Below are 27,330 nucleotides of genomic sequence, written 5' to 3'. Positions count from 1 at the left end.
TGCTTTATCACTTCTCCAGGCTTAATACATCTGGCCCAAAGTTTTTGAAGCAATACAAAGGAATGTAACCAGGCGCTAATATATCATCACCATAATTTGATGGTCAAATTACAAATATAAAAAAATTATATATAAATAATACTGCAAATACTGTATACTCAAGCTGCAGGAGAGAGCTTGACTTGGGGTAAATCAAGTCAAAAAGAACCGGCACTTTATAGTCTCCGGTAACACTAGAACACTGAACTAATCCCCTCTTGCGCTGTAAATAGTATGATATGGCTCAAAGTTCAATAAGGACAAATGGATAAATTCATATATTCTATATATTTTTTAATAATACATATAAATATATATATATATATATATATATACACTTTACAATGAACTATTAGACCGGTCCAGTGTGGAGCGGTTATTCTGCACAATACTATCTTCCTGGTTAAGTGGTAACATATTGAAGAATTCCAATACATAACCACGTTTAAATATGTTATTCACTACATGGGTGCGAATTATAGTTGGTCAATTGATTTTTTAATCCAATACATGGACTGATTTTTATTTTTAAAAATACTCTGTGCACAGAGTTTACCTGAGATCCACCTCCTATAGTTAGGTAATATATTTGTTAGTGATTTTATTTTGACCGGTCTAATAGTTCATTGTAAAGTGTATATATATATATATATATTTATATGTATTATTAAAAAATATATAGAATATATGAATTTATCCATTTGTCCTTATTGAACTTTGAGCCATATCATACTATTTACAGCGCAAGAGGGGATTAGTTCAGTGTTCCAAAGTTTTTGAAGACCTTTAAAGTGCAGATCACTATTTCATAAAAAAAAAATAAAAATAAAATTCTACTTTGTGTAGCAATACTGGGCATCATTGATAAGAAAAAGTGTGTGCTGTACTAGAATATAAGTATATGTCCTTCTCGCAATATAACTCCCTGTGCATTTTCTGAAAATTTGCATTAAAGGGATTAAAAAAAACAAAAAACATAAAAAACAGCACAGCAACTTTGCTCTCTTTACAGTTCTCTCTCCTATATTTCCTCTTGACTTTTCAGAGAAACAAAATCATCAGACCTTCCCAGTGTTTGTAGTATTCATTGGCAAGGACAACCCTTGTAACAACTGGTTCTTACCGGTTTTTAGTGGGTGCTTAAACTCTGAGACAGAGGTCCTGTACAGCATTTCACTGTCCAGTCCTAGCAGAGGGGGGAAAAAAGGGACACATTAAATTTGCATAGTATCAGAGCAGACAGATTCTTTTTTTCCCTCCCAGCCCCCACACCATATGCCTATACTGAGCGACCCCATCAACACAATCAATTAAAAGAAGTAGAAAATGCTAGTAACATTTCTTCCATACACAATGGACTAGTCTAGCTTCCATAGCTGACTGCAAGTGCACCACTATTAAAAAGACCTTATTGGTCTGTCAGCTGTGTCAGTGATAGACTGCACCGCATAAAGGAGACACTGGATTCCCCAAAAATCTCACCTTTGTTTTCAATGACTTTAAGCAACTTGGCAAGAAGAGGAGGAGCTACCTCCTGAGGGGAAAACTGATCAACGAGTTCAGGTAGCAACGCCCCTATCCGAAAAAGAGAGTTAAAATTTTAACATTAACATACCCCATTTTCATAATTTTGCATAAATACAAAGTTTTATATAATAGATTAAAATGTGAATTAAATCCATAAATTAATCTATCATTTAATTTGAAAAGTTAGCTTTTAGTATCAACTTAAAAGATGTCACTTCTGTGACATACAGATTTAGCCAGCCACATCTATTGTGCGACTATTCGCACCCACAATTAGCATGGCATAACCATTTAAGGGCACGTGTGACTATTCGCACCCAAGGCCCATAGCCTTTTTTTGTGTGATCGCGGGGGCGGATAAGTCGTAGCCCGGCGCACAAAGTCACTGCTCCAATACGTGTGCCCATGCATACGTATCATGCCAACAACCAGCCTGCTACATCTGTACCTCTATGACATAGGTTCTCAAACTCTGGGGCAGATGTATTAAGCCTGGAGAAAGCATAAGGAAGTGATAAACCAGTGATAAGTGCAAGGTGATAAACGGCACCACCAGTCAGCTGCTGTCAATTTACATATTGGAGCTGATTGGCTGATGCATTTATCACCTTGCACTTATCACTGGTTTATCAGTTTTTATGCCTTCTCCAGGTTAATACATCTTTCCCTCTGTCCTCAGGAGCCCAAACAGTTCATGTTTTCTAGGTCCCATCACAGAATAACAAGTGAAATAAAAATCTCCAACAGTGTATCGTTTAAAATGCGTCAGTGAGTAATGACTACACCTGGAAAAATAAGAATTTACTTACCGATAATTCTATTTCTCGTAGTCCGTAGTGGATGCTGGAAACTCCGTAAGGACCATGGGGAATAGCGGCTCCGCAGGAGACAGGGCACATCTAAAGAAAGCTTTAGGATCACCTGGTGTGCACTGGCTCCTCCCCCTATGACCCTCCTCCAAGCCTCAGTTAGGATACTGTGCCCGGACGAGCGTACACAATAAGGAAGGATTTTGAATCCCGGGTAAGACTCATACCAGCCACACCAATCACACTGTACAACTTGTGATCTGAACCCAGTTAACAGCATGATAATAGAGAAGCCTCTATAAAAGATGGCTCACTACAACAATAACCCGAATTTTTTGGTAACAATAATTATGTACCAGTATTGCAGACAATCCGCACTTGGGATGGGCGCCCAGCATCCACTACGGACTACGAGAAATAGAATTATCGGTAAGTAAATTCTTATTTTCTCTGACGTCCTAGTGGATGCTGGGAACTCCGTAAGGACCATGGGGATTATACCAAAGCTCCCAAACGGGCGGGAGAGTGCGGATGACTCTGCAGCACCGAATGAGAGAACTCCAGGTCCTCCTCAGCCAGGGTAACAAATTTGTAGAAGTTTACAAACGTATTTGCTCCTGACCAAGTAACTGCTCGGCAAAGTTGTAAAGCCGAGACCCCTCGGGCAGCTGCCCAAGATGAGCCCACCTTCCTTGTGGAGTGGGCATTTTAAGATTTTTGGCTGTGGCAGGCCTGCCACAGAATGTGCAAGCTGAATTGTACTACAAATCCAACGAGCAATCGTCTGCTTAGAAGCAGGAGCACCCAGTTTGTTGGGTGCAAACAGGATAAACAGCGAGTCAGATTTTCTGACTCCAGCCGTCCTGGAAACATATTTTCAGGGCCCTGACCACGTCAAGCAACTTGGAATCCTCCAAGTCCTTAGTAGCCGCAGGTACCACAATAGGTTACTTCATGTGAAATGCAGAAACCACCTTAGGTAGAAATTGAGGACAAGTCCTCAATTCTGCCCTGTCAGAATGAAATATTAAATAAGGGCTTTTATATGATAAAGCCGCCAGTTCTGACACACGCCTGGCTGAAGCCAGGGCTAACAGCATCGTCACCTTCCATGTGAGATATTTTAAGTCCACAGTGGTGAGTGGTTCAAACCAATGTGACTTTAGGAAACTCAACACAAGATTGAGATCCCAAGGTGCCACTGGAGGCACAAAAGGAGGCTGTATATGCAGTACCCCTTTTACAAATGTCTGAACTTCAGGCACTGAAGCCAATTCCTTTTGGAAGAAAATCGACAGGGCCGAAATTTGAACCTTAATGGACCCTAATTTTAGGCCCATAGACAGTCCTGTTTGCAGGAAATGGAGGAAACGACCCAGTTGAAATTCCTCTTGACAATGCTAAATTCCCTTGTCGTATAAACTACCCTTTATGAAGCTAAGAACACTGTACGCTGTTTACTTAAGAAGTACCGTAATGGTACGCTAGTTGCGTAACGATCGCTCACCCGTAGGCGAGACGCTCAAGCGTCACGTTCGCTCACGGCCCAGCGATCACAGGACACGTTATTGGCTATGACTAGAGTAATGATTCGCTATGGCGTAGCGGACGCTCGGGACCACGAGGAGATCACCAGCGGCGCAGACGCTCACAACGCTATACCTTTATGTCTAAACCTTATACCAATGAAATACACGGAATACCTTAATGTGAATACAGGGTGTAAGTGCAACCTTGTGTAACCTGACTAACTACAAAGCTGCTTGAGCGTCACCGACGCTCAAGTGAACACTTAACACTATAGGAAATACACAGATACTGGTTTAGGGTCCAAAGCCTATTAACTGTATTATATCTAGTATACTTGTAAAAAGGGGATAACAGTACAAATGATACACTACAATATAACAAAGACTTCCTAACCAAAATACAATACTATCTAATACAATACAATACTAGTCTAGGGGAGATACGAGAGAGAGAGAGAAGGGAAAGAGAGAGAGAGAGACGGAGAGAGATGAGAGAAATTGGCTCACAGAAAGACAATGATAACGGAGAGAAACTTACGCACAAGGGTAAACGATCGCATGCGCCTGGACATCCAGCACCCGATTTTCAGCAATGAGAACCGTTGAAGAGTGAGAGCTGGATGTGGTCGGCCTGCCTATTTATGCCCCACACACAATGCAATCCTACAGTCCCTACAATCCCATTGTCCATTGGACGTCGGAATTCGGCCCTGCATCATAACAAAAGGTCATAGGTTGATTCATACAGGTGGGCTGTGACGATTTCAAACAGCTCAGGTGGGTGGGGAACTAGGTTTCCCGCCGCATACCTGAGTATGAGTAAATAGTAGAAATGGACATAAACTTCTTATGTCCATAACTATTCGCACGAGCGATTAATACGCTCCAAACCAACACCGGAATATTGCTAATTAAATACTCTTCCGATGGGTACCAAACACTGCTGTATGATTCCTGTTAGACCCTTCGTACGATACAAAGAGGGATTCCTTAGCTCAGGGACCTTCTATATTAACCAAACTTTCAGAAACTATCAAAGGGACCATGATCTATAAACTACATTAATTGTGAAAATATGTAACGAATGAGTCGCACGCTACGACTACATAAACTCTACCGTAAATACGCATACCGCGCCTGCGAGTGCACGCTATTGCGGGTATGCGCCTTCACGGGAGAGCGTACGCATGCGCAGCATGGACCAGTGTGCGGTGCAAATATGGCAACGTGCATAGAGACATTTTTCTGACTTTGACACTCTGTAGGGCCTTCTTGGCCTCCCACCACGCAACATATTTTCGCCAATGCGGTGATAATGTTTTGCGGTTACGTCCTTCCTGGCCTTGACCAGGGTAGGGATGACTTCATCTGGAATGCCTTTTTCCTTCAGGATCCGGCGTTCAACCGCCAAGCCGTCAAACGCAGCCGCGGTAAGTCTTGGAACAGACAAGGCCCCTGCTGGAGCAGGTCCTTTCTTAGAGGTAGAGGCCACGGTTTGTCCGTGAGCATCTCTTGAAGTTCCGGATACCAAGTCCTTCTTGGCCAATCCGGAACCACGAGTATAGTTCTTACTCCTCTCCTTCTTATGATTCTCAGTACTTTTGGTATGAGAGGCAGAGGAGGGAACACATACACTGACTGGTACACCCACGGTGTTACCAGAGCGTCCACCGCTATTGCCTGAGGGTCCCCTGACCTGGCGCAATATCTGTCTAGTTTTTTGTTTAGACGGGACGCCATTATGTCCACCTTTGGTTTTTCCCAACGGTTTACAATCAGGTGGAAGACTTCTGGGTGAAGTCCCCACTCTCCCGGGTGAAGGTCGTGTCTGCTGAGGAAGTCTGCTTCCCAGTTGTCCACTCCCGGAATGAACACTGCTGACAGTGCTATCACATGATTCTCCGCCCAGCGAAGAATCCTTGCAGCTTCTGCCATTGCCCCCCTGCTTCCCGTGCCGCCCTGTCTGTTTACGTGGGCGACTGACGTGATGTTGTCCGATTGGATCAATACCGCCTGACCCTGAAGCAGGGGTTTCGCTTGACTTAGGGCATTGTAAATGGCCCTTAGTTCCAGAATGTTTATATGAAGAGATGTCTCCAGGCTTGACCATAAGCCCTGGAAATTCCTTCCCTGTGTGACTGCTCCCCAGCCTCGCAGGCTGGCATCCGTGGCCACCAGGACCCAGTCCCGAATGCCGAATCTGCGGCCCTCTAGAAGATGAGCACTCTGCAACCACCACAGGAGGGATACCCTTGTCCCCGGTGACAGGGTTATCCGCTGAAGCATCTGAAGAAGCGACCCGGACCATTTGTCCAGTAGGTTCCACTGGAAAGTCTTGCGTGGAATCTGCCGAATGGGATTGCTTCATAGGAAGCCACCATTTTTACCCAGAACCCTTGTGCATTGATGCACTGAGACTTGGTTCGGTTTTAGGAGGTTCCTGACTAGCTCGGATAACTCCCTGGCTTTCTCCTCCGGGAGAAACACCTTCTTTCTGGACTGTGTCCAGGATCATCCCTAGGAACAGAAGACAAGTCGTCGGAACCAGCTGCGATTTTGGAATATTGAGAATCCAATCGTGCTGCCGCAACACTACCTGATATAGTGCTACACCGATCTCCAACTGTTCCCTGGATCTTACCCTTATCAGGGAATCGTCCAAGTAACGGAAAACTAAAATTCCCTTCCTTCGAAGGAATATCATCATTACGGTCATTACTTCAGTAAAGACCCGGGGTGCCGTGGACCATCCCTACGGCAGCGTCCGAACTGATGGTGACAGTTCTGTACCATAACCTGAAATACCCTTGGTGAGAAGGGTAAATTTTGACATGAAGGTAAGCATCCTTGATGTCCCGAGACATCATGTAGTCCCCTTCTTCCAGGTTTGCAATCACTGCTCTGAGTGACTCAATTTTGAATTTGAACCTCTGTATGCAAGTGTTCAAAGATTTTAGATTTTAAAATCGGTCTCACCGAGCCGTCTGGCTTCGGTACCACAATAGTGTGGAATAATACCCCGTTCCCTGTTGCAGGAGGGGTACCTTGATTATCACCTGCTGGGAATACAGCTTGTGAATGGTTTCCAAAACTGCCTCCCTGTCAGCGGGAGACGTCGGTAAAACAGACCTTTGGAAACGGCGAGGGGGATACGTCTCGAATTCCAATTTGTACCCCTGAAATATTACCAGAAGGATCCAGGGGTCTACTTGCGAGTGAGCCCACTGCGCACTGAAATTCATTGAGAACGGGACCCCCCCGTGCCTGAACTTGTAAAGCCCTAGCGTCATACTGAGGGCTTGGCAGAGGCGGAAAAGAGTTTCTGTTCCTTGGAACTGGCTGATCTCTGCAGCCATTTTCCTCTCCCTCTGTCACGAGCAGAAAAGAGGAACCCTTTTGTCCGCTTGCCAACCAGGCCTGCGCCTGATAATACGGCGTCTTATTTTGAGAGGCGACCTGGGGTACATCCCCTCTTTTAAGGCAATACTTCCAAATGCCGTTTGGAATCCGCATCACCTGACCACTTTACTGGTATAATTGGACAACGCACTTATACTTGATGCCAGTCGGCAAATATTCCGCTGTGCATTATGCATATATAGAAATGCATCTTTTAATTGCTCTATAGGCAATAATATACTGTCCTTATCTAGGATATCATATTTCCAGTCAGGGAATCCGACCACGCCAACCCAGCACTGCACATCCAGGCTGAGGCGATTGCTGGTCGCAGTATAACACCAGTATGTGTGTAAATACATTTTAGGATACCCTCCTGCTTTCTATCAGCAGGATCCTTAAGGGCGGCCATCTCAAGAGAGGGTAGAGCCCTTGTTCTTACAAGCGTGTGAGCGCCTTATCCCCCCTAGGGGGTGTTTCCCAACGCACCCTAACCTCTGGCGGGAAAAGGTATACTGCCAATAACTTTTTAGAAATGATCAAATGTTATCGGGGGGAAACCCACGCATTTTATTTCTCAGATTCCGGAAAACTACAGGAAGTTTTTCCTCACCAACATAATACCCCTTTTTTTTTTGGTGGTATTCATATTATCAGAAAAGTGTAAACTTTTTTCATTGCCTCAATCATGCAATGTGTGGCCCTATTTGGAAATCACGGTTGTCTCTTCACCGTCGACACAGGAGTCAGTATCCGTGTCGGCGTCTGTATCTGAGGTAACGGGCGCTTTAGAGCCCCTATATGAGACGTCTGGACATGCACAAGCTGAGTAGCCGGCTGTCTCATGTCAACCACTGTCTTTTATACAAAGCTGACACTGTCACGCAATTTCCACAGTACATCCACTCAGGTGTCGACCCCCCAGGGGGTGACAACACTATTACAGACACTCTACTCCGTCTCCTCATCATTTTTCTCCTCATACATGTCGACACAAACGTACCGACACACAGCACACACACAGGGAATGCTCTGATAGAGGACAGGACCCCACTAGCCCTTTGGGGAGACAGAGGGAGAGTTTGCCAGCACACACCAGAGCGCTATATATATACAGGGATAACCTTATATAAGTGTTTTTCCCTTTATAGCTGCTGTATTGTTTATACTGCGCCTAATTTGTGCCCCCCTCTCTTTTTTAACCCCTTTCTGTAGTGTAGTGACTGCAGGGGAGAGCCAGGGAGCTTCCCTCCAACTGAGCTGTGAGGGAAAATGGCGCCAGTGTGCTGAGGAGATAGGCTCCGCCCCTTTCTCGGCGTCCTTATCATCCGTTTTCTTGTATGTTTTGGCAGGGGTTAAATGCATCCATATAGCCCAGGAGTTATATGTGATGCATTTATTTTAGCCATAAAAGGTTTTCTAACGATTTATTGCGTCTCAGGGCGCTGCCCCCCCAGCGCCCTGCACCCTCAGTGACCGGAGTGTGAAGTGTGCTGAGAGCAATGGCGCACAGCTGCGGTGCTGTGCGCCTACCTTTATCTGAAGACAGGAAAGTCTTCTGCCGCCGATTTTTCCGGACCTCTTCGCTCTTCTGGCTCTGTAAGGGGGCCGGCGGCGCGGCTCCGGTGACCCATCCAGGCTGAACCTGTGATCGTCCCTCTGGAGCTAATGTCCAGTAGCCTAAGAAGCCCAATCCACTCTGCACGCAGGTGAGTTCGCTTCTTCTCCCCTTAGTCCCTCGATGCAGTGAGCCTGTTGCCAGCAGGTCTCACTGAAAATAATAAACCTAAACTAAAACTTTCACAAAGAGCTCAGGAGAGCCCCTAGTGTGCACCCTTCTCGTCGGGCACAGAAAATCTAACTGAGGCTTGGAGGAGGGTCATAGGGGGAGGAGCCAGTGCACACCAGGTGATCCTAAAGCTTTCTTTAGATGTGCCCTGTCTCCTGCGGAGCCGCTATTCCCCATGGTCCTTACGGAGTTCCCAGCATCCACTAGGACGTCAGAGAAATAGGACCTGTTTGGGGTCTTGGGACCGGAGTTTGAGAACCACTGCTCCACATAATACAGGACACTGCATAACCTGCCTACACCACCAGTATCAGTGGACTATGCACAAACTCTGGCTCTGCTACTAATGTCCAACATGTATCTGGCGAGGAAATCATGGCCCTCATCCGGGTTTAGCCACATAAAACAGATATAACTGACCAAAGTGCTGGGCGCCAGCACGGGGGCTGCGAGCAGAAACGTCAGACCCGGCGGCTGTTCACGCCCAGAGTAACAACTGAAGAGCGCCGTCAGGCACCATCTAGTGGCCGCTGGTGCAAATATCATTTCAAAACGTTACACTGGAAGTCTAATACTAGTACCTTCAAAACCTGATAAGCATTGTTGACACAATTGCCGTCATTACTGCCCCTCTGATATCATAAGCACAGTTTTTGCTCAAGGCACTAATCTATATGGCGTTTCTATGTTCTCCAGTGTCTGTGTGGATTTCCTTGGACACTCTAAAAATGATAGGGAATATAGGGGCCGATTCAGTTTTGTGGGCTACCACTGGCGGCTATTCAATTGTTGGCCCCATTAGTACCGGGTTTAGCTGCGCAATGCAGGTAAACCAGTCTAAAGCCCAAACCACAGAGTTTACGTACATTTCAGATGAGGCTGCAAACTGAAATATGTCTCCCTGGCAGCATGAGCGCCCAAAAATCGCAAAAATTAATAGGGCGCCATCTAGTGGCATCAGGGGAGACCAACAATTGAATTCCCTCCATAGATTGTAAGCTCCACAGGGACTTACATGAATGACTGGAATATTCTCTGTAAAGTTGTAAATTGCTGTTTTCCTGTTTGATTATTTGTTTATGTACTCTGTAATTGGGCGCTGCGGAACCCTTGTGGCGCCATATAAATAAAGGATAATAATAAATAATAATAATAAAGTGCTGCGTAATGTGTGTACACTACATTAACCGGTACAAATAACCTTATATTCCCAACTAATGTGGCGCAAAAAAACATGGAAAATGCCTCTAGCAAAGCTTTGTAGTTATGCCTTCCCAAAACTTCCACGATAATGAACGTGGTCACCACTCGAGCATACTGCACTGGAGTAACCTAGTAAAGCATGTCTGAAGAGTTTGGGGGGTGGAGGAGAAAAGCAAAAGAGGAAATAAAAATAAGAATTTACTTACCGATAATTCTATTTCTCATAGTCCGTAGTGGATGCTGGGGACTCCGAAAGGACCATGGGGAATAGCGGCTCCGCAGGAGACTGGGCACAAAGTAAAAGCTTTAGGACTAGCTGGTGTCCACTGGCTCCTCCCCCTATGACCCTCCTCCAAGCCTCAGTTAGGATACTGTGCCCGGACGAGCGTACACAATAAGGAAGGATTTTGAATCCCGGGTAAGACTCATACCAGCCACACCAATCACACCGTACAACTTGTGATCTGAACCCAGTTAACAGCATGATAACAGAAGGAGCCTCTGAAAAGATGGCTCACAACAACAACAACCCGATTTTTGTAACAATAACTATGTACAAGTAATGCAGACAATCCGCACTTGGGATGGGCGCCCAGCATCCACTACGGACTATGAGAAATAGAATTATCGGTAAGTAAATTCTTATTTTCTCTAACGTCCTAGTGGATGCTGGGGACTCCGAAAGGACCATGGGGATTATACCAAAGCTCCCAAACGGGCGGGAGAGTGCGGATGACTCTGCAGCACCGAATGAGAGAACTCCAGGTCCTCCTCAGCCAGGGTATCAAATTTGTAGAATTTAGCAAACGTGTTTGCCCCTGACCAAGTAGCTGCTCGGCAAAGTTGTAAAGCCGAGACCCCTCGGGCAGCCGCCCAAGATGAGCCCACTTTCCGTGTGGAATGGGCTTTTACAGATTTTGGCTGTGGCAGGCCTGCCACAGAATGTGCAAGCTGAATTGTACTACAAATCCAACGAGCAACCGTCTGCTTAGAAGCAGGAGCACCCAGCTTGTTGGGTGCATACAGGATAAACAGCGAATCAGATTTCCTAACTCCAGCCGTCCTGGAAACATATATTTTCAAGGCCCTGACTACGTCCAGCAACTTGGAATCCTCCAAGTCCCTAGTAGCCGCAGGCACCACAATAGGCTGGTTTAAGTGAAATGCTGAAACCACCTTAGGGAGAAATTGAGGACGAGTCCTCAATTCTGCCCTGTCCGTATGAAAAATTAGGTAAGGGCTTTTATAGGATAAAGCCGCCAATTCTGAGACACGCCTGGCTGAAGCCAGGGCTAACAGCATTACCACTTTCCATGTGAGATATTTTAAGTCCACAGTGGTGAGTGGTTCAAACCAATGTGATTTTAGGAATCCCAAAACTACATTGAGATCCCAAGGTGCCACTGGAGGCACAAAAGGAGGCTGTATATGCAGTACTCCCTTGACAAACGTCTGAACTTCAGGAACAGAAGCCAGTTCTTTTTGGAAGAATATTGACAGGGCCGAAATTTGAACCTTAATGGACCCTAATTTGAGGCCCATAGACAGTCCTGTTTGCAGGAAATGCAGGAAACGACCCAGTTGAAATTCCTCTGTAGGGGCCTTCCTGGCCTCGCACCACGCAACATATTTACGCCAAATACGGTGATAATGTTGTATGGTTACATCCTTCCTGGCTTTGATCAGGGTAGGGATGACTTCATCCGGAATGCCTTTTTCCTTCAGGATCCGGCGTTCAACCGCCATGCCGTCAAACGCAGCCGCGGTAAGTCTTGGAACAGACATGGTCCCTGCTGGAGCAGGTCCTTTCTTAGAGGTAGAGGCCACGGGTCTTCCGTGAGCATCTCTTGAATTTCCGGGTACCAAGTCCTTCTTGGCCAATCCGGAGCCACGAGTATAGTCTTTACTCCTCTCCTTCTTATGATTCTCAGTACTTTTGGTATGAGAGGAAGAGGAGGGAACACATACACTGACTGGTACACCCACGGTGTTACCAGAGCGTCCACAGCTATTGCCTGAGGGTCCCTTGACCTGGCGCAATATCTGTCCAGTTTTTTGTTGAGGCGGGACGCCATCATGTCCACCTTTGGTTTTTCCCAACGGTTCACAATCATGTGGAAGACTTCTGGGTGAAGTCCCCACTCCCCCGGGTGAAGATCGTGTCTGCTGAGGAAGTCTGCTTCCCAGTTGTCCACTCCCGGAATGAACACTGCTGACAGTGATATCACATGATTCTCCGCCCAGCGAAGAATCCTTGCCAACTTCCATCATTGCCCTCCTGCTTCTTGTGCCGCCCTGTCTGTTTACGTGGGCGACTGCCGTGATGTTGTCCGACTGGATCAACACCGGCTGACCCTGAAGCAGAGGTCTTGCCTGACTTAGGGCATTGTAAATGGCCCTTAGTTCCAGGATATTTATGTGAAGTGACGTTTCCATGCTTGACCACAAGCCCTGGAAATTTCTTCCCTGTGTGACTGCTCCCCAGCCTCTCAGGCTGGCATCCGTGGTCACCAGGACCCAATCCTGAATGCCGAATCTGCGGCCCTCTAGGAGATGAGCACTCTGTAACCACCACAGGAGAGACACCCTTGTCCTTGGAGACAGGGTTATCCGCTGATGCATTTGAAGATGCGATCCGGACCATTTGTCCAGCAGATCCCACTGAAAAGTTCTTGCGTGGAATCTGCCGAATGGAATCGCTTTGTAAGAAGCCACCATCTTTCCCAGGACCCTTGTGCATTGATGTACTGACACTTGGCCTGGTCTTAGGAGGTTCCTGACTAGGTCGGATAACTCCTTGGCTTTCTCCTCCGGGAGAAACACCTTTTTCTGTACTGTGTCAAGAATCATCCCTAGGAACAGCAGACGTGTTGTCGGAATCAGCTGCGATTTTGGAATATTTAGAATCCATCCGTGCTGTCGTAGTACTACTTGAGATAGTGCTACTCCGACCTCTAACTGTTCTCTGGACCTTGCCCTTATCAGGAGATCGTCCAAGTAAGGGATAATTAAGACGCCTTTTCTTCGAAGAAGAATCATAATTTCGGCCATTACCTTGGTAAAGACCTGGGGTGCCGTGGACAATCCAAACGGCAGCGTCTGAAACTGATAGTGACAGTTCTGTACCACAAACCTGAGGTACCCTTGGTGAGAAGGGCAAATTGGGACATGGAGGTAAGCATCCTTGATGTCCAGAGACACCATATAGTCCCCTTCTTCCAGGTTCGCTATCACTGCTCTGAGTGACTCCATCTTGAATTTGAACCTTTTTATGTAAGTGTTCAAGGATTTCAGATTTAAAATGGGTCTCACCGAGCCGTCCGGCTTCGGTACCACAAACAGCGTGGAATAATACCCCTTTCCCTGTTGTAGGAGGGGGTACCTTGATTATCACCTGCTGGGAATACAGCTTGTGAATGGCTTCCAATACCGCCTCCCTGTCGGGGGGAGACGTTGGTAAAGCAGACTTCAGGAACCGGCGAGGGGGAGACGTCTCGAATTCCAATTTGTACCCCTGAGATACTACCTGCAGGATCCAGGGGTCCACTTGCGAGTGAGCCCACTGCGCGCTGAAATTCTTGAGACGGGCCCCCACCGTGCCTGAGTCCGCTTGTAAGGCCCCAGCGTCATGCTGAGGACTTGGCAGAAGCGGGGGAGGGCTTCTGTTCGTGGGAAGAGGCTGTTTGCTGCAGTCTTTTTCCCCTTCCTCTGCCCCGGGGCAGATATGAGTGGCCTTTTGCCCGCTTACCCTTATGGGGACGAAAGGACTGAGCCTGAAAAGACGGTATCTTTTTCTGCTGCGAGGTGACTTGGGGTAAAAAGGTGGATTTTCCAGCCGTTGCCGTGGCCACCAGGTCCGATAGACCGACCCCAAATAACTCCTCCCCTTTATACGGCAATACTTCCATATGCCGTTTGGAATCCGCATCCCCTGACCACTGTCGCGTCCATAATCCTCTTCTGGCAGAAATGGACATCGCACTTACTCTTGATGCCAGAGTGCAAATATCCCTCTGTGCATCTCGCATATATAAAAATGCATCCTTTAAATGCTCTATAGTCAATAATATATTGTCCCTGTCCAGGGTATCAATATTTTCAGTCAGGGAATCCGACCAAGCCACCCCAGCACTGCACATCCAGGCTGAGGCGATTGCTGGTCGCAGTATAATACCAGTATGTGTGTATATACTTTTTTTTTTAATATTGAATTTTTATTGGGTTATCATAGAGATCACATAAACAAGATATTTAGATAGGTAAACAAGTTCTGATTGTGGTTAAGGGGACAGATATTAAACAAAACAAATACATACAAGGGGAAGGAAAACACATATCAGGAATATCTTTATATAGCAATAAAGTCATACTACCTTAGGAAAGGAGAAACGAAAAAAGACATGAAGTACTCATCACTTAAATACTTAATCCTCGGTATACACTGGGGAACAAAGCACGGAAAGGTCTGGTATATCTACTAGAGCCTTAGGGTTACCCAGCTGGTCTAGACTCTCCCTGTATCGGGACCATTTGATCCATTTTTTACCTATCGAGGTATTCTCAGGAGAGTACCTGCACTCGGCAGTTTCAAATATATAGTGTTGATGAACTTTATTTTCTATCATGGAGATACTGGGGATGAGTGCTGTTTTCCATTTAGCGGCGATGGCGGCTTTGGATGCTATAAGGATATGGCCTAGAAGATATCTATCACTGCCCGACATCGCCTTCTTAGTATAGTGGAAGAGTGCCAAAAGGGGGTCGGGCAAAAGGACCTCTCCCAATATGTGGGAAATTAGTAAGAACACCTCCTTCCAGAGTGTTCTAATCACTGGACATAGCCAGAATATATGTAGAATATCTCCCACCCTCCCACAATTCCTCCAACAGCTAGCAGAAATCTCAGGCCAGATTTTATGCATACGGTCTGGTGTTAAGTATACCCTATGAATCAATTTATAGTACATTTCGGAATGGTTTACACATTTCGAGATTCTAAAGCAGGAATTAAAGATACCCTTCCATATATCTTCGGTGAATACGGCAGGGAGGTCTCTCTCCCATTTAGTCTGCGCGGGGAAGACCCCTTGCTGAGACTTGGTCACGAGGTGCTGGTACCACCGGGATATTCCTCCCTTGTTGCTCCTGGGAACTAGAAGTGACATCATTATTTTGGGGAGGTCGGTATGTGGGATTCGCCTCGGTGTGCAACTTTGAAACCAATGCCTCACTTGCAGATATTTATGGAAATCTTGTTTGGGAACCTGAAACTGGTCTTGAAGTAGGGAGAAGGGAGCTATTAAGCCCTCCTGGAGGATATCTTTTAGCGTGGTAAGGCCTAGGGATTGCCAATGGGTCAATTGCATATCTGGGATCAATAATGCAATAGTAAGGAGGGACAACTGCGGGGAGGGCAGAGTACCAGAAGGGAGATAGCTAATTGCCTCCTTCCATGCCATCAGAGTTGCATGTACCGCTGGGCATTCCGCAACTCTAGCTGGAACTAAATTAGTGGGTAACCATAACAAATCCGATAAGGTGAAGGGGTGCATTGCGTCCGTTTCCAGGGATACCCAAGGTTTCTTATTGTCCTGAGTGCACCAATCTTTTGCTTGGGTGAGTAAGCAAGCGGTATGGTATCTCTCTAGGTCTGGATATGCAACACCACCTGCACATTTTGGCGCACTTAAAGTGGATTTCGCTATCCTCGGCTTAGAGCCCCCCCATATATATTTAGTTAATAAACGATTGAATCTGTTACAGACATCTTTGGGGAAAGCCCTTGGGATGGTACGAAAGAGGTACATCAACTTTGGTAAGAGGACCATTTTTGCAGCCGCCACCCGTCCGACCCAGGAGACCTCCTGCATCATCCAGTCTTTAATTATTAATTCAAATGCACGGAATAGTGGGTCATAGTTGCATCCTATCAGGTCCCGCCCCCTAGATATATGAACACCTAGGTATTTAATCGATCTAAGTTGCCATGCGTACTTATAGTCACTTTTCAAACGACTAAGAGTGCTATCCGGAATATTCAAGGGGAGGGCTTCAGTCTTAGCAGTGTTCAGTTTGTAATAGGATACAGCTGTATAGGAGTCTAGAAGGTGGTGTAAATGAGGCAGGGACGTTTCAGGCTCACTGAGACACACTAGAATGTCGTCTGCAAAGAGACAAATTTTATATGGTATCCCTCTTATCTCTGGACCGACAATTGAGACTAGCTTCCTAATTTTCTCTGCCAGCGGCTCCACCGCTAGCACAAAAATAAGGGGTGATAATGGGCATCCCTGCCGGGTCCCATTAGTAATATTAAATGAAGAGGATTTACACCCATTTAAAAAAACCGAAGCTGAGGGCGAGGAGTACAGAGCTAGAATTGAGTCAAGTATCCTACCTGCAAACCCAAAGTGAGTCAGGGTGACTCTTAGGTAATCCCAGTGGAGCCTGTCGAACGCTTTTTCTGCGTCTAAAGAGAGAAGCAGGAGGGGATCGCCCCGGGCCTGGCAGCGGTCAACTAAATTAATCACCCTACGTGTGTTGTCAGTCGCCTGCCTACCCGTAACAAACCCCACCTGATCGGGATTAATTAAGCTTGGCAGTAGAGGGGAGATCCTATTTGCAACCATCTTAGCAAATAGTTTAAGGTCAGTGTTCAGCAATGCTATTGGGCGGTAGTTATGAACTACTGCGGGGGATTTTCCTGGTTTGGGGATGGCAACTATTCTGGCCTCCAACATTTCCTTCGGAAAACGCGTGGAGTCCGAAGCTTCATTATAGACCGATGTCAAGAGCGGGGCAATAGTTGATTTAAAAGTTTTGTAGAAGCTAGAAGGGTATCCGTCAGGACCGGGGGCTTTATTTGCCGGGCATAGGTCTATGGCTGCTTCGACTTCGTCGAGCCGCCAGGGGGCGCTCAGGGAATCCCGAGCTTGGGCATCTATAGTGGGCAGCGACAACTCGCTCAAAAAACCTGTGATATCTGTTAAAGTGGGCTGAGGCGTGCCAGGATCATCTGCTAGGTTATACAACTGCGAATAATAATCTGCGAATGCGTTTGCTATTTCAATCGGGTCGGTTACTTTGACTCCGGAGGACGTATGAACAGCATGTATGCGTTCCTTGGCTCTACGTCCTCTTAGCTTGCGCGCCAACAGTCGTCCCGCTCTATTGCCAAGCCTATAATACGTTTGGTTTAGTCTTCTCAGGTTGCGGTGTACCTCGGTTAAGGCAAAAGTGTTCACTTTGTCGCGCGCGATAAGGAGTTGCTTAAAGAGAGATTTGTTATCGGGGTTGATTTTGTGTGCTGCCTCTAACCTTGCAGCTTCTCTTTCTGCCGATTCTCGTTTTTTCCTACTTTCCCGTTTAAGTCTAGATGCAATCTGAATTGCAGAACCTCTGATCACTGCTTTCAGAGAACACCAATGGGTGAAGACAGATGTGTCCCCAGGTTGGTTGGTAGTTAAATATGAGTCTAGCGAGTGCTGGATGGTCTGGTGTGCCTCTAGATGTGCTAGTAAATGTTGACCCATTCTCCAGGGGCCGTGTGGGACTATGCTCTTACCAACGTCCCAGGCAATAATAAGTGGGGAGTGGTCGGACCAGGACATAGGTAATATCTCTATCTTGCTGACCGCTGCTAAAGTCCACCTATCGGCTAGTACTAAGTCAATTCGCGAATACGAACTATGTACGTGGGAATAAAAAGTATAATCCCGTTCTGACGGGTGTTTGGCCCTCCAGACATCGTACAGCGCATACTCAGCCAGCAATTGGCTAAATTTGCCTGAAGGATCCTGGGGCGTGTTGCTGCGAAGGGCCCGGGTCGGACGGGAGCGGTCTATTACAGGGTCCAGTACCATGTTGAAGTCACCTAGTATCAGAAGGGCTCCCTTAGAGTGTTCCTTGAGCCTTCTACAGAAGGTTCTAAGGAATGGGATTTGTTTGGTATTGGGCGCATAACAAGAGACTAGAGTAGTCTCTACATTTTCCAATTTGCCTACTAAGATCAGGTATCTCCCTTCTGCGTCCTCATATTTATTAGCCAGATCAAACGGGCAGTTCTGTGCTAAAAGGATAGCTACGCCTGCTTTCTTAGTGGGTCCGTTAGCCGTATAGCAATGGGGGAAACGGGAATTAGTGAGGGAGGGGGGGTTATGGCTCTGGAAGTGTGTCTCCTGCACTGCCACCACCTGTGCCTTGAGCTTATAAAAAGAGTTTAAGGCTACTCTTCGTTTTTGAGGGGAGTTCAGACCTTTGGCATTAATTGAGACTATGTTAACCATAGTCCTTTGCAAATGGAGCTGTTAATTCCGTTGACCTTTTTCCGTGCTTAAGCTGACATACCTGATAGGGAGGGGGAAACATATCTGGGGAGAGGAAGACAGACAAAAAGGAAATAATTGAAAAAATTAAACTGAATTGATCTCCCTTGAGATCATAACCAGTCGTCATATAAATGGCGGCTGTGTAGGCTAAAGGGGGGGTTAGTGGCAAAACACCTACCCATTGCCTTACTTAATACTGTAAACTATACAAACATTTAGACATCCTGGCGATGTCAGGGCATATAGAAACTTTTATATGCAAATAACCAATAAGGAGCAGATATTCCATACCATGAACGGTCTAACCTGGAAACATAGTATATACTTAGAAGAGTCATTAGAGTCTCTCCAGCAGCTCAACCAACTTATTAAACTCGAATACTTATAATGGAGGAGTCCCCAGAGTCTTCAACCTTTAGAAAGGTAACATCTGTAGAGGTTTCTCGCCCCTCAGCAGGCCACCTCACTTCACCGCGGACCAGTCCTGCTGAAGTCGACGGGGTGAGGAGTCCACTGTGGGTTCCGCAATGTTCCAGGATTTAAGCAATTTTGCTCCTTCATCTGCGGTTGAGATAGCGACAGTGGAGCCATCCCTATGAATCAGCAGCTTGGTGGGGAATCCCCAGCGATAAGGGATATCCGCCTTCCTAAGGGCTGCTGTAACTGGATAAAATGAGCGCCTTTTGAAGAGAGTGGCTGCAGACAAGTCTCCGAAGAGTTGAAGGCCTTGAAGAGCTGAAGAGTTGTCTGACGTCGGTCTGGATGCCTTCAGAAGGGCCTCTTTGACATGAAAATAGTGCATTTTCATTAGGACGTCTCTAGGCGCATCTCCTGGGGCCGCCCTAGCCTTTGGTAATCTGTGTATTCGGTCTATAAGGAAGTCAGCTGGCGGGGATTTTGGTAATAGAGCTTTAAATAGGGCCACTGCATAATCGTGCAGACTGCTGTTTGACACAGATTCGGGGACTCCACGTAATTTAAGATTGCTACGACGCGATCTGTCCTCCAACTCCGTGACCTTGTCCCGTAGAAGTTTCACTTCTGCCTCCAAGGCGTCATGGGAGTCCAGTAAGCTGTTATGGGACCCCACGACCTCCTCCATTTTGGTTTCCAGATGGTCTGTACGCCCCCCTAAGTCATCTATGGATTGTTGACACGTCGTTAATGTGGCACGAAACTCCGCTGCTACGTCCTCTTTAAAGCGTGACAGGAGTATTTTCATAGTGCCCACAGTCAGGGCATCGCCATCTCCAATTTTATCTAGGCTTGTAGCCGTTTTGGTAGAGTGAGGAGGTACCTCCAGGAGGGGGGGGGGGGGGGGGGGGAGTTTGTGGAACCTTGTCCGCTGCAGAGGACTCAGTGGTTTTAAGACCCGACATCCTCGGGGAGGACTTGAAAAATGACAACTGTTGCGCAGGCTTTGACGGCTTGCTGCGTCTGGACGGCATACTATGGCCAGGAAAGGCTAGTGCGGCACTGCCACTCTCGTATATTATTGAAGGGTTGGAGGGATCACTGTCTCCAAGAACACCAGGATGTCACGTAGATAATGGCATGGGTAGGAGATGCTGCTCGGTTTACATTGGTATGAGCAGGGCTGGCAAGGTTAATTGACTAGCCATCTTCTTTCATGGGCCTATGTAGCACTGGGGGAAGCAATCAGTCCCGCGTTCCGAGTAGCCCGGGTCCACTCAGGGCTAAGCCACAGGATATGAAAGGGCCGAGTCAGACCCGGAGACCCCCGGGGGGTGTTATAGCTTGTAGCGAGGGGGCCCTTTTTGATGCGGCCAAGTGCTAAACCCGGTGTGCTATCCTGCCTCAGGGGATGGAATCAGACTGCTGAGTGATGCGTCCCGAGGTCAAAAGGGTCAGTGATGGACTTCTTCTAAGTACTGCGGTCTGCGCCGCTCACCCGTTCCCTCACACGTGCCACCCACAGCCGCGGGCGTACCCGCAGAGGGCCGTGGCACACTGGTTCCACCGCCAAATGCGGGTCTCCGGCAGGTCAGAACGTGGTTGCAGGGGGGGCCTCCGCCTCCGCTCCAGGGGAATCTGACTCTCCGGGTGTACACCCGCTATCTCCGGTATAGCAGTAACTGAGGGGGGTACTCCTTTTAATTAACCAGATATCATCCGCCTAACAGGCAGGAGGGGAGCTCCGGCCGGGCCTGTTATCCCTCTGGGTGGTGTCCCTGCCTGGGGGGGATTTGCTCTGCCACCTCTGTATAGCAGCCGCAGTAAGACTCTCACCTCAGAGGGCCGCCAGGCTCTTCCTCCGGTCCACCGCTGCTTCGTCTCCTCTCTTTTCAAGATGGCCGCCGTTCGCGCTTCGAGGGGCGCTTTCCCGCAGCCGTCCGGGCTCCTGTCTCCCCCGATCAGGGTCCTGGTGCGGCTAGCAGTGATGTCCCCGTGGGTATCAGGGTCTCGGCGGGTCCGTCCAGCGCCCCGAGCAGGCCGTCCACCCGGCCGGGGGACAGCGTGTAATTTAGGCCCCGGCTTCTGGGCGACGAGTAGGCCGCAATCCGCGGGAGCCAGAAAACCGGCTCCCCGATTCCGCAGCTCGTACTCGCCACCTGCTCCAACACTCCAGGGGGTGTATACCCGATGTTTTGGGCCGAAAACTCTCGTAGGTCCTGTGTTTTTATGGCATAAACTCTCAGATCCCTGAGAGCTCTCACAAAACACAGCCTGCTCCACCAGCCTCCAGGCCACGCCCCCCGTGTGTATATACTTTTAAGGATATTTTCCAGCTTCCTATCAGCTGGTTCCTTGAGGGCGGCCGTATCAGGAGACGGTAACGCCACTTGTTTTGATAAGCGTGTGAGCCCCTTATCTACGCTAGGGGGTGTTTCCAAACGCGCCCTAACCTCTGGCGGGAAAGGGTATAATGCCAATAATTTTTTTAGAAATTAGCAGTTTTTTATCGGGGGAAACCCACGCTTCATCACACACCTCATTTAATTCATCTGATTCAGGAAAAACTACGGGTAGTTTTTTCACACCCCACATAATACCCTTTTTTGTGGTACTTGTAGTATCAGAAATGTTCAAAACCTCCTTCATTGCCGTGATCATGTAACGTGTGGCCCTACTGGAAAATACGTTTGTTTCCTCACCGTCGACACTGGAGTCAGTGTCCGTGTCAGTGTCTGTATCGACCTGAGGTAACGGGCGTTTTATAGCCCCTGACGGTGTTTGAGACGCCTGTACAGGTATTAACTGATTTGCCGGCTGTCTCATGTCGTCAACAGTCTTTTGTAAAGTGCCGACACTATCACGTAATTCTTTCCATAAGACCATCCAGTCAGGTGTCGACTCCCTAGGGGGTGACATCACTAACACAGGCAATTGCTCCGCCTCCACACCATTTTCCTCCTCATACATGTCGACACTGCGTACCGACACACAGCACACACACAGGGAATGCTCTGACAGAGGACAGGACCCCACCAGCCCTTTGGGGAGACAGAGGGAGAGTTTGCCAGCACACACCAGAGCGCTATATATATATACAGGGATAACCTTATATAAGTGTTTTTCCCTAATATAGCTGCTGTATATATTAATATGCCAAATTAGTGCCCCCCCTCTCTTGTTTTACCCTGTTTCTGTAGTGCAGGACTGCAGGGGAGAGTCAGGGAGCCTTCCTCCAACGGAGCTGTGAGGAAAAAATGGCGCTTGTGTGCTGAGGAGATAGGCTCCGCCCCTTTTTCGGTGGCCTTTCTCCCGCTTTTTTGTGGAAAACTGGCAGGGGTTAAATACATCCATATAGCCCAGGAGCTATATGTGATGTATTTTTAGCCATTTAAGGTATTTTCATTGCGTCCCAGGGCGCCCCCCCCCCCAGCGTCCTGCACCCTCAGTGACCGGAGTGTGAAGTGTGCTGAGAGCAATGGCGCACAGCTGCGGTGCTGTGCGCTACCTTATTGAAGACAGGACGTCTTCTGCCGCCGATTTTCCGGACCTCTTCACTCTTCTGGCTCTGTAAGGGGGCCGGCGGCGCGGCTCCGGGACCCATCCATGGCTGGGCCTGTGATCGTCCCTCTGGAGCTAATGTCCAGTAGCCTAAGAAGCCCAATCCACTCTGCACGCAGGTGAGTTCGCTTCTTCTCCCCTTAGTCCCTCGATGCAGTGAGCCTGTTGCCAGCAGGTCTCACTGAAAATAAAAAAACCTATTTAAACTTTTACTCTAAGCAGCTCAGGAGAGCCACCTAGATTGCACCCTTCTCGTTCGGGCACAAAATCTTAACTGAGGCTTGGAGGAGGGTCATAGGGGGAGGAGCCAGTGCACACCAGCTAGTCCTAAAGCTTTTACTTTGTGCCCAGTCTCCTGCGGAGCCGCTATTCCCCATGGTCCTTTCGGAGTCCCCAGCATCCACTAGGACGTTAGAGAAAGAAAGATGCAGAGCCAGGCATTGATGCTTTTCCTGCTTCCCCTCCTCCTGATATACACATTCTGGCTCAGTGCCTAATCCTCAGCCAAGCAAATTTAGCAGAGTCAGCAAATTCCAAGCTTCCAAGCAGATTAACTCTTTAAAAGGTAGGGCGTAACGGTGGGACTCCACCTAGAAACCACTACATTTGCAAATAATTCTAAACCGGCCACCACACAGCCTTATAGCATGTTATTTCCCAGATTGGTTTATTGTATATCAGAATGATATAATACACACACACACAAATAATGTGGTCTGCGTTTCTACTAATCTCATATTGAGTGTACAGCGTTTTGAAAGTAAAAAGAAAGGCTATGTTTTCCTCTTCTAGTAGTTACAGGTCAGACATTTCTGTAGCATGCATAGAGGCACGGGAGATATGGCTTGCTGAGCCACATTCAATTTCTGCCTCCTGGAAAACAAAATGTATACTATATGCAGTCCTGACTTCTATAGCTTGAGGAGTATTAATCAGCCTGTCGTGGCAGTGGCAGACAGGTTAGTATGTATGACAGTTTGATTAGTAAACCCAATCAAAATAATAAATATGGAGATAATAATAAGAATTTACTTACCGATAATTCTATTTCTCGTAGTCCGTAGTGGATGCTGGGACTTCCGTAAGGACCATGGGGAATAGCGGCTCCGCAGGAGACTGGGCACAAAAAGTAAAAGCTTTAGACTAGCTGGTGTGCACTGGCTCCTCCCCCTATGACCCTCCTCCAAGCCTCAGTTAGGATACTGTGCCCGGACGAGCGTACATAATAAGGAAGGATTTTGAATCCCGGGTAAAACTCATACCAGCCACACCAATCACACTGTACAACCTGTGATCTGAACCCAGTTAACAGTATGATAAACGTAGGAGCCTCTGAAAAGATGGCTCACAACAATAAACAACCCGATTTTTTGTAACAATAACTATATACAAGTATTGCAGACAATCCGCACTTGGGATGGGCGCCCAGCATCCACTACGGACTACGAGAAATAGAATTATCGGTAAGTAAATTCTTATTTTCTCTGACGTCCTAGTCGATGCTGGGACTTCCGTAAGGACCATGGGGATTATACCAAAGCTCCCAAACGGGCGGGAGAGTGCGGATGACTCTGCAGCACCGAATGAGAGAACTCCAGGTCCTCCTCAGCCAGGGTATCAAATTTGTAGAATTTTGCAAACGTGTTTGCCCCTGACCAAGTAGCAGCTCGGCAAAGTTGTAAAGCCGAGACCCCTCGGGCAGCCGCCCAAGATGAGCCCACTTTTCTCGTGGAATGGGCTTTTACAGATTTTGGCTGTGGCAGGCCTGCCACAGAATGTGCAAGCTGAATTGTACTACAAATCCAACGAGCAATCGTCTGCTTAGAAGCAGGAGCACCCAGCTTGTTGGGTGCATACAGGATAAACAGCGAGTCAGATTTTCTGACTCCAGCCGTCCTGGAAACATATATTTTCAGGGCCCTGACTACGTCCAACAACTTGGAGTCCTCCAAGTCCCTAGTAGCCGCAGGCACCACAATAGGTTGGTTCATGTGAAACGCTGAAACCACCTTAGGGAGAAATGGAGGACGAGTCCTCAATTCTGCCCTGTCTGAATGAAAAATTAGGTAAGGGCTTTTATATGACAAAGCCGCCATTTCTGAGACACGCCTGGCTGACGCCAGAGCTAACAGCATGACCACCTTCCATGTGAGATATTTTAATTCCACAGTGGTGAGTGGTTCAAACCAATGTGATTTTAGGAACCCTAAAACTACATTGAGATCCCAAGGTGCCACTGGTGGCACAAAAGGAGGTTGTATATGCAGTACCCCCTTGACAAACGTCTGAACTTCAGGCAATGAAGCCAGTTCTTTCTGGAAGAAGATCGACAGGGCCGAAATTTGAACCTTAATGGATCCTAATTTTAGGCCCATAGACCGTCCTGCTTGCAGGAAATGCAGGAAACGACCCAGTTGAAATTCCTCTGTGGGGGCCTTCTTAGCCTCACACCAGGAAACATATTTTCGCCAAATGCGGTGATAATGTTTCGCAGTTACATCCTTCCTGGCTTTGATCAGGGTAGGGATGACTTCATCTGGAATGCCTTTTTCCATCAGGATCCGGCGTTCAACCGCCATGCCGTCAAACGCAGCCGCGGTAAGTCTTGGAACAGACATGGTCCCTGCTGGAGCAGGTCCTTTCTTAGAGGTAGAGGCCACGGGTCCTCCGTGAGCATCTCTTGCAGTTCCGGGTACCAAGTTCTTCTTGGCCAATCCGGAGCCACGAGTATAGTCTTTACTCCTCTCCTTCTTATGATTCTCAGTACTTTTGGAATGAGAGGCAGAGGAGGGAACACATACACCGACTGGTACACCCACGGTGTTACCAGAGCGTCCACCGCTATTGCCTGAGGGTCCCTTGACCTGGCGCAATATCTGTCCAGTTTTTTGTTGAGACGGGACGCCATCATGTCCACCTTTGGTTTTTCCCAACGGTTTACAATCACTTGAAAGACTTCTGGGTGAAGTCCCCACTCCCCCGGGTGGAGGTCGTGTCTGCTGAGGAAGTCTGCTTCCCAGTTGTCCACTCCCGGAATGAACACTGCTGACAGTGCCACCACATGATTTTCCGCCCAGCGAAGAATCCTTGCAGCTTCTGCCATTGCCCTCCTGCTTCTTGTGCCGCCCTGTCTGTTGACGTGGGCGACTGCCGTGATGTTGTCCGATTGGATCAATACCGACTGACCCTGAAGCAGAGGCCTTGCTTGACTTAGGGCATTGTAAATGGCCCTTAGTTCCAGGATATTTATGTGAAGAGACGTTTCCATGCTTGACCACAAGCCCTGGAAATTTCTTCCCTGTGTGACTGCTCCCCAGCCTCTCAGGCTGGCATCGGTGGTCACCAGCATCCAATCCTGAATGCCGAATCTGCGGCCCTCTAGAAGATGAGCACTCTGTAACCACCACAGGAGAGACACCCTTGTCCTTGGAGATAGGGTTATCCGCTGATGCATCTGAAGATGCGATCCGGACCATTTGTCCAGCAGATCCCACTGAAAAGTTCTTGCATGGAATCTTCCGAATGGAATCGCTTCGTAAGAAGCCACCATTTTTCCCAGGACTCTCGTGCATTGATGCACTGACACTTGGCCTGGTTTTAGGAGTTTCCTGACTAGCTCGGATAACTCCCTGGCCTTCTCCTCCGGGAGAAACACCTTTTTCTGGACCGTGTCCAGAGTCATCCCCAGGAACAGTAGACGTGTTGTTGGAATCAGCTGTGATTTTGGGATATTTAGGATCCACCCGTGCTGACGTAGCACTACCTGAGATAGCGCTACTCCGACCTCTAACTGTTCCCTGGACCTTGCCCTTATCAGGAGATCGTCCAAGTAAGGGATAATTAAGACGCCTTTTCTTCGAAGAAGAATCATCATTTCGGCCATTACCTTGGTAAATACCCGTGGTGCCGTGGACAATCCAAACGGCAGCGTCTGAAACTGATAATGACAGTTCTGTACCACAAACCTGAGGTACCCTTGGTGAGAAGGGTAGATTGGGACATGGAGATAAGCATCTTTGATGTCCAGAGACACCATATAGTCCCCTTCTTCCAGGTTCGCTATCACTGCTCTGAGTGACTCCATCTTGAATTTGAACCTTTTTATGTAAGTGTTCAAGGATTTTAGATTTAAAATTGGTCTCACCTAGCCGTCCGGCTTCGGTACCACAAACAGCGTGGAATAATACCCCTTTCCCTGTTGTAGGAGGGGTACCTTGATTATCACCTGCTGGGAATACAGCTTGTGAATAGCTTCCACTACCGCCTCCCTGTCGGAGGGAGACGTTGGTAGAGCAGACTTCAGGAACCGGCGAGGGGGAGACGTCTCGAATTCCAATTTGTACCCCTGTGATACTACCTGCAGGATCCAGGGGTCCACTTGCGAGTGAGCCCACTGCGCGCTGAAATTCTTGAGACGGCCCCCCACCGTGCCTGAGTCCGCTTGTAAGGCCCCAGCGTCATGCTGAAGACTTGGCAGAAGCGGGGGAGGGCTTCTGCTCCTGGGAAGAGGCTGCCTGGTGCAGTCTTTTTCCCCTTCCTCTGCCCCGGGGCAGAAATGAGTGGCCTTTTGCCCTCTTGCCCTTATGGGAACGAAAGGACTGAGTTTGAAAAGACGGTGTCTTTTTCTGCTGAGAGGTGACCTGGGGTAAAAAGGTGGATTTTCCAGCCGTTGCTGTGGCCACCAGGTCCGATAGATCAACCCCAAATAACTCCTCCCCTTTATACGGCAATAC

At 47.8% G+C, this 27,330-nt stretch overlaps 1 protein-coding gene across 4 annotated transcripts in view; it reads right to left on the bottom strand.

Moving 5' to 3' along the window:
* The window catches only part of PIK3R2 (phosphoinositide-3-kinase regulatory subunit 2), a 286,357-nt gene that overhangs the window by 95,134 nt on the left and 163,893 nt on the right, over window positions 1–27,330 (bottom strand). For 2 of the 4 annotated variants that reach the window (XM_063916022.1, XM_063916013.1), the window contains exons 3-4: window positions 1,522–1,614; window positions 1,163–1,225 (exon numbers count right to left, since the gene is read on the bottom strand). In XM_063916022.1, coding sequence (XP_063772092.1) covers window positions 1,163–1,225; window positions 1,522–1,614 — 156 coding nt within the window. The remainder of the gene's footprint in view (window positions 1–1,162; window positions 1,226–1,521; window positions 1,615–27,330) is intronic. The other 2 variants (XM_063916037.1, XM_063916029.1) reach the window with 1 other exon arrangement.

The sequence above is a fragment of the Pseudophryne corroboree genome, chromosome 1 (genome assembly GCF_028390025.1).
Source record: "Pseudophryne corroboree isolate aPseCor3 chromosome 1, aPseCor3.hap2, whole genome shotgun sequence".
In the NCBI taxonomy this organism is placed as follows: domain Eukaryota; kingdom Metazoa; phylum Chordata; class Amphibia; order Anura; family Myobatrachidae; genus Pseudophryne; species Pseudophryne corroboree.
This window is presented reverse-complemented; position numbering and strand designations above follow the sequence as displayed.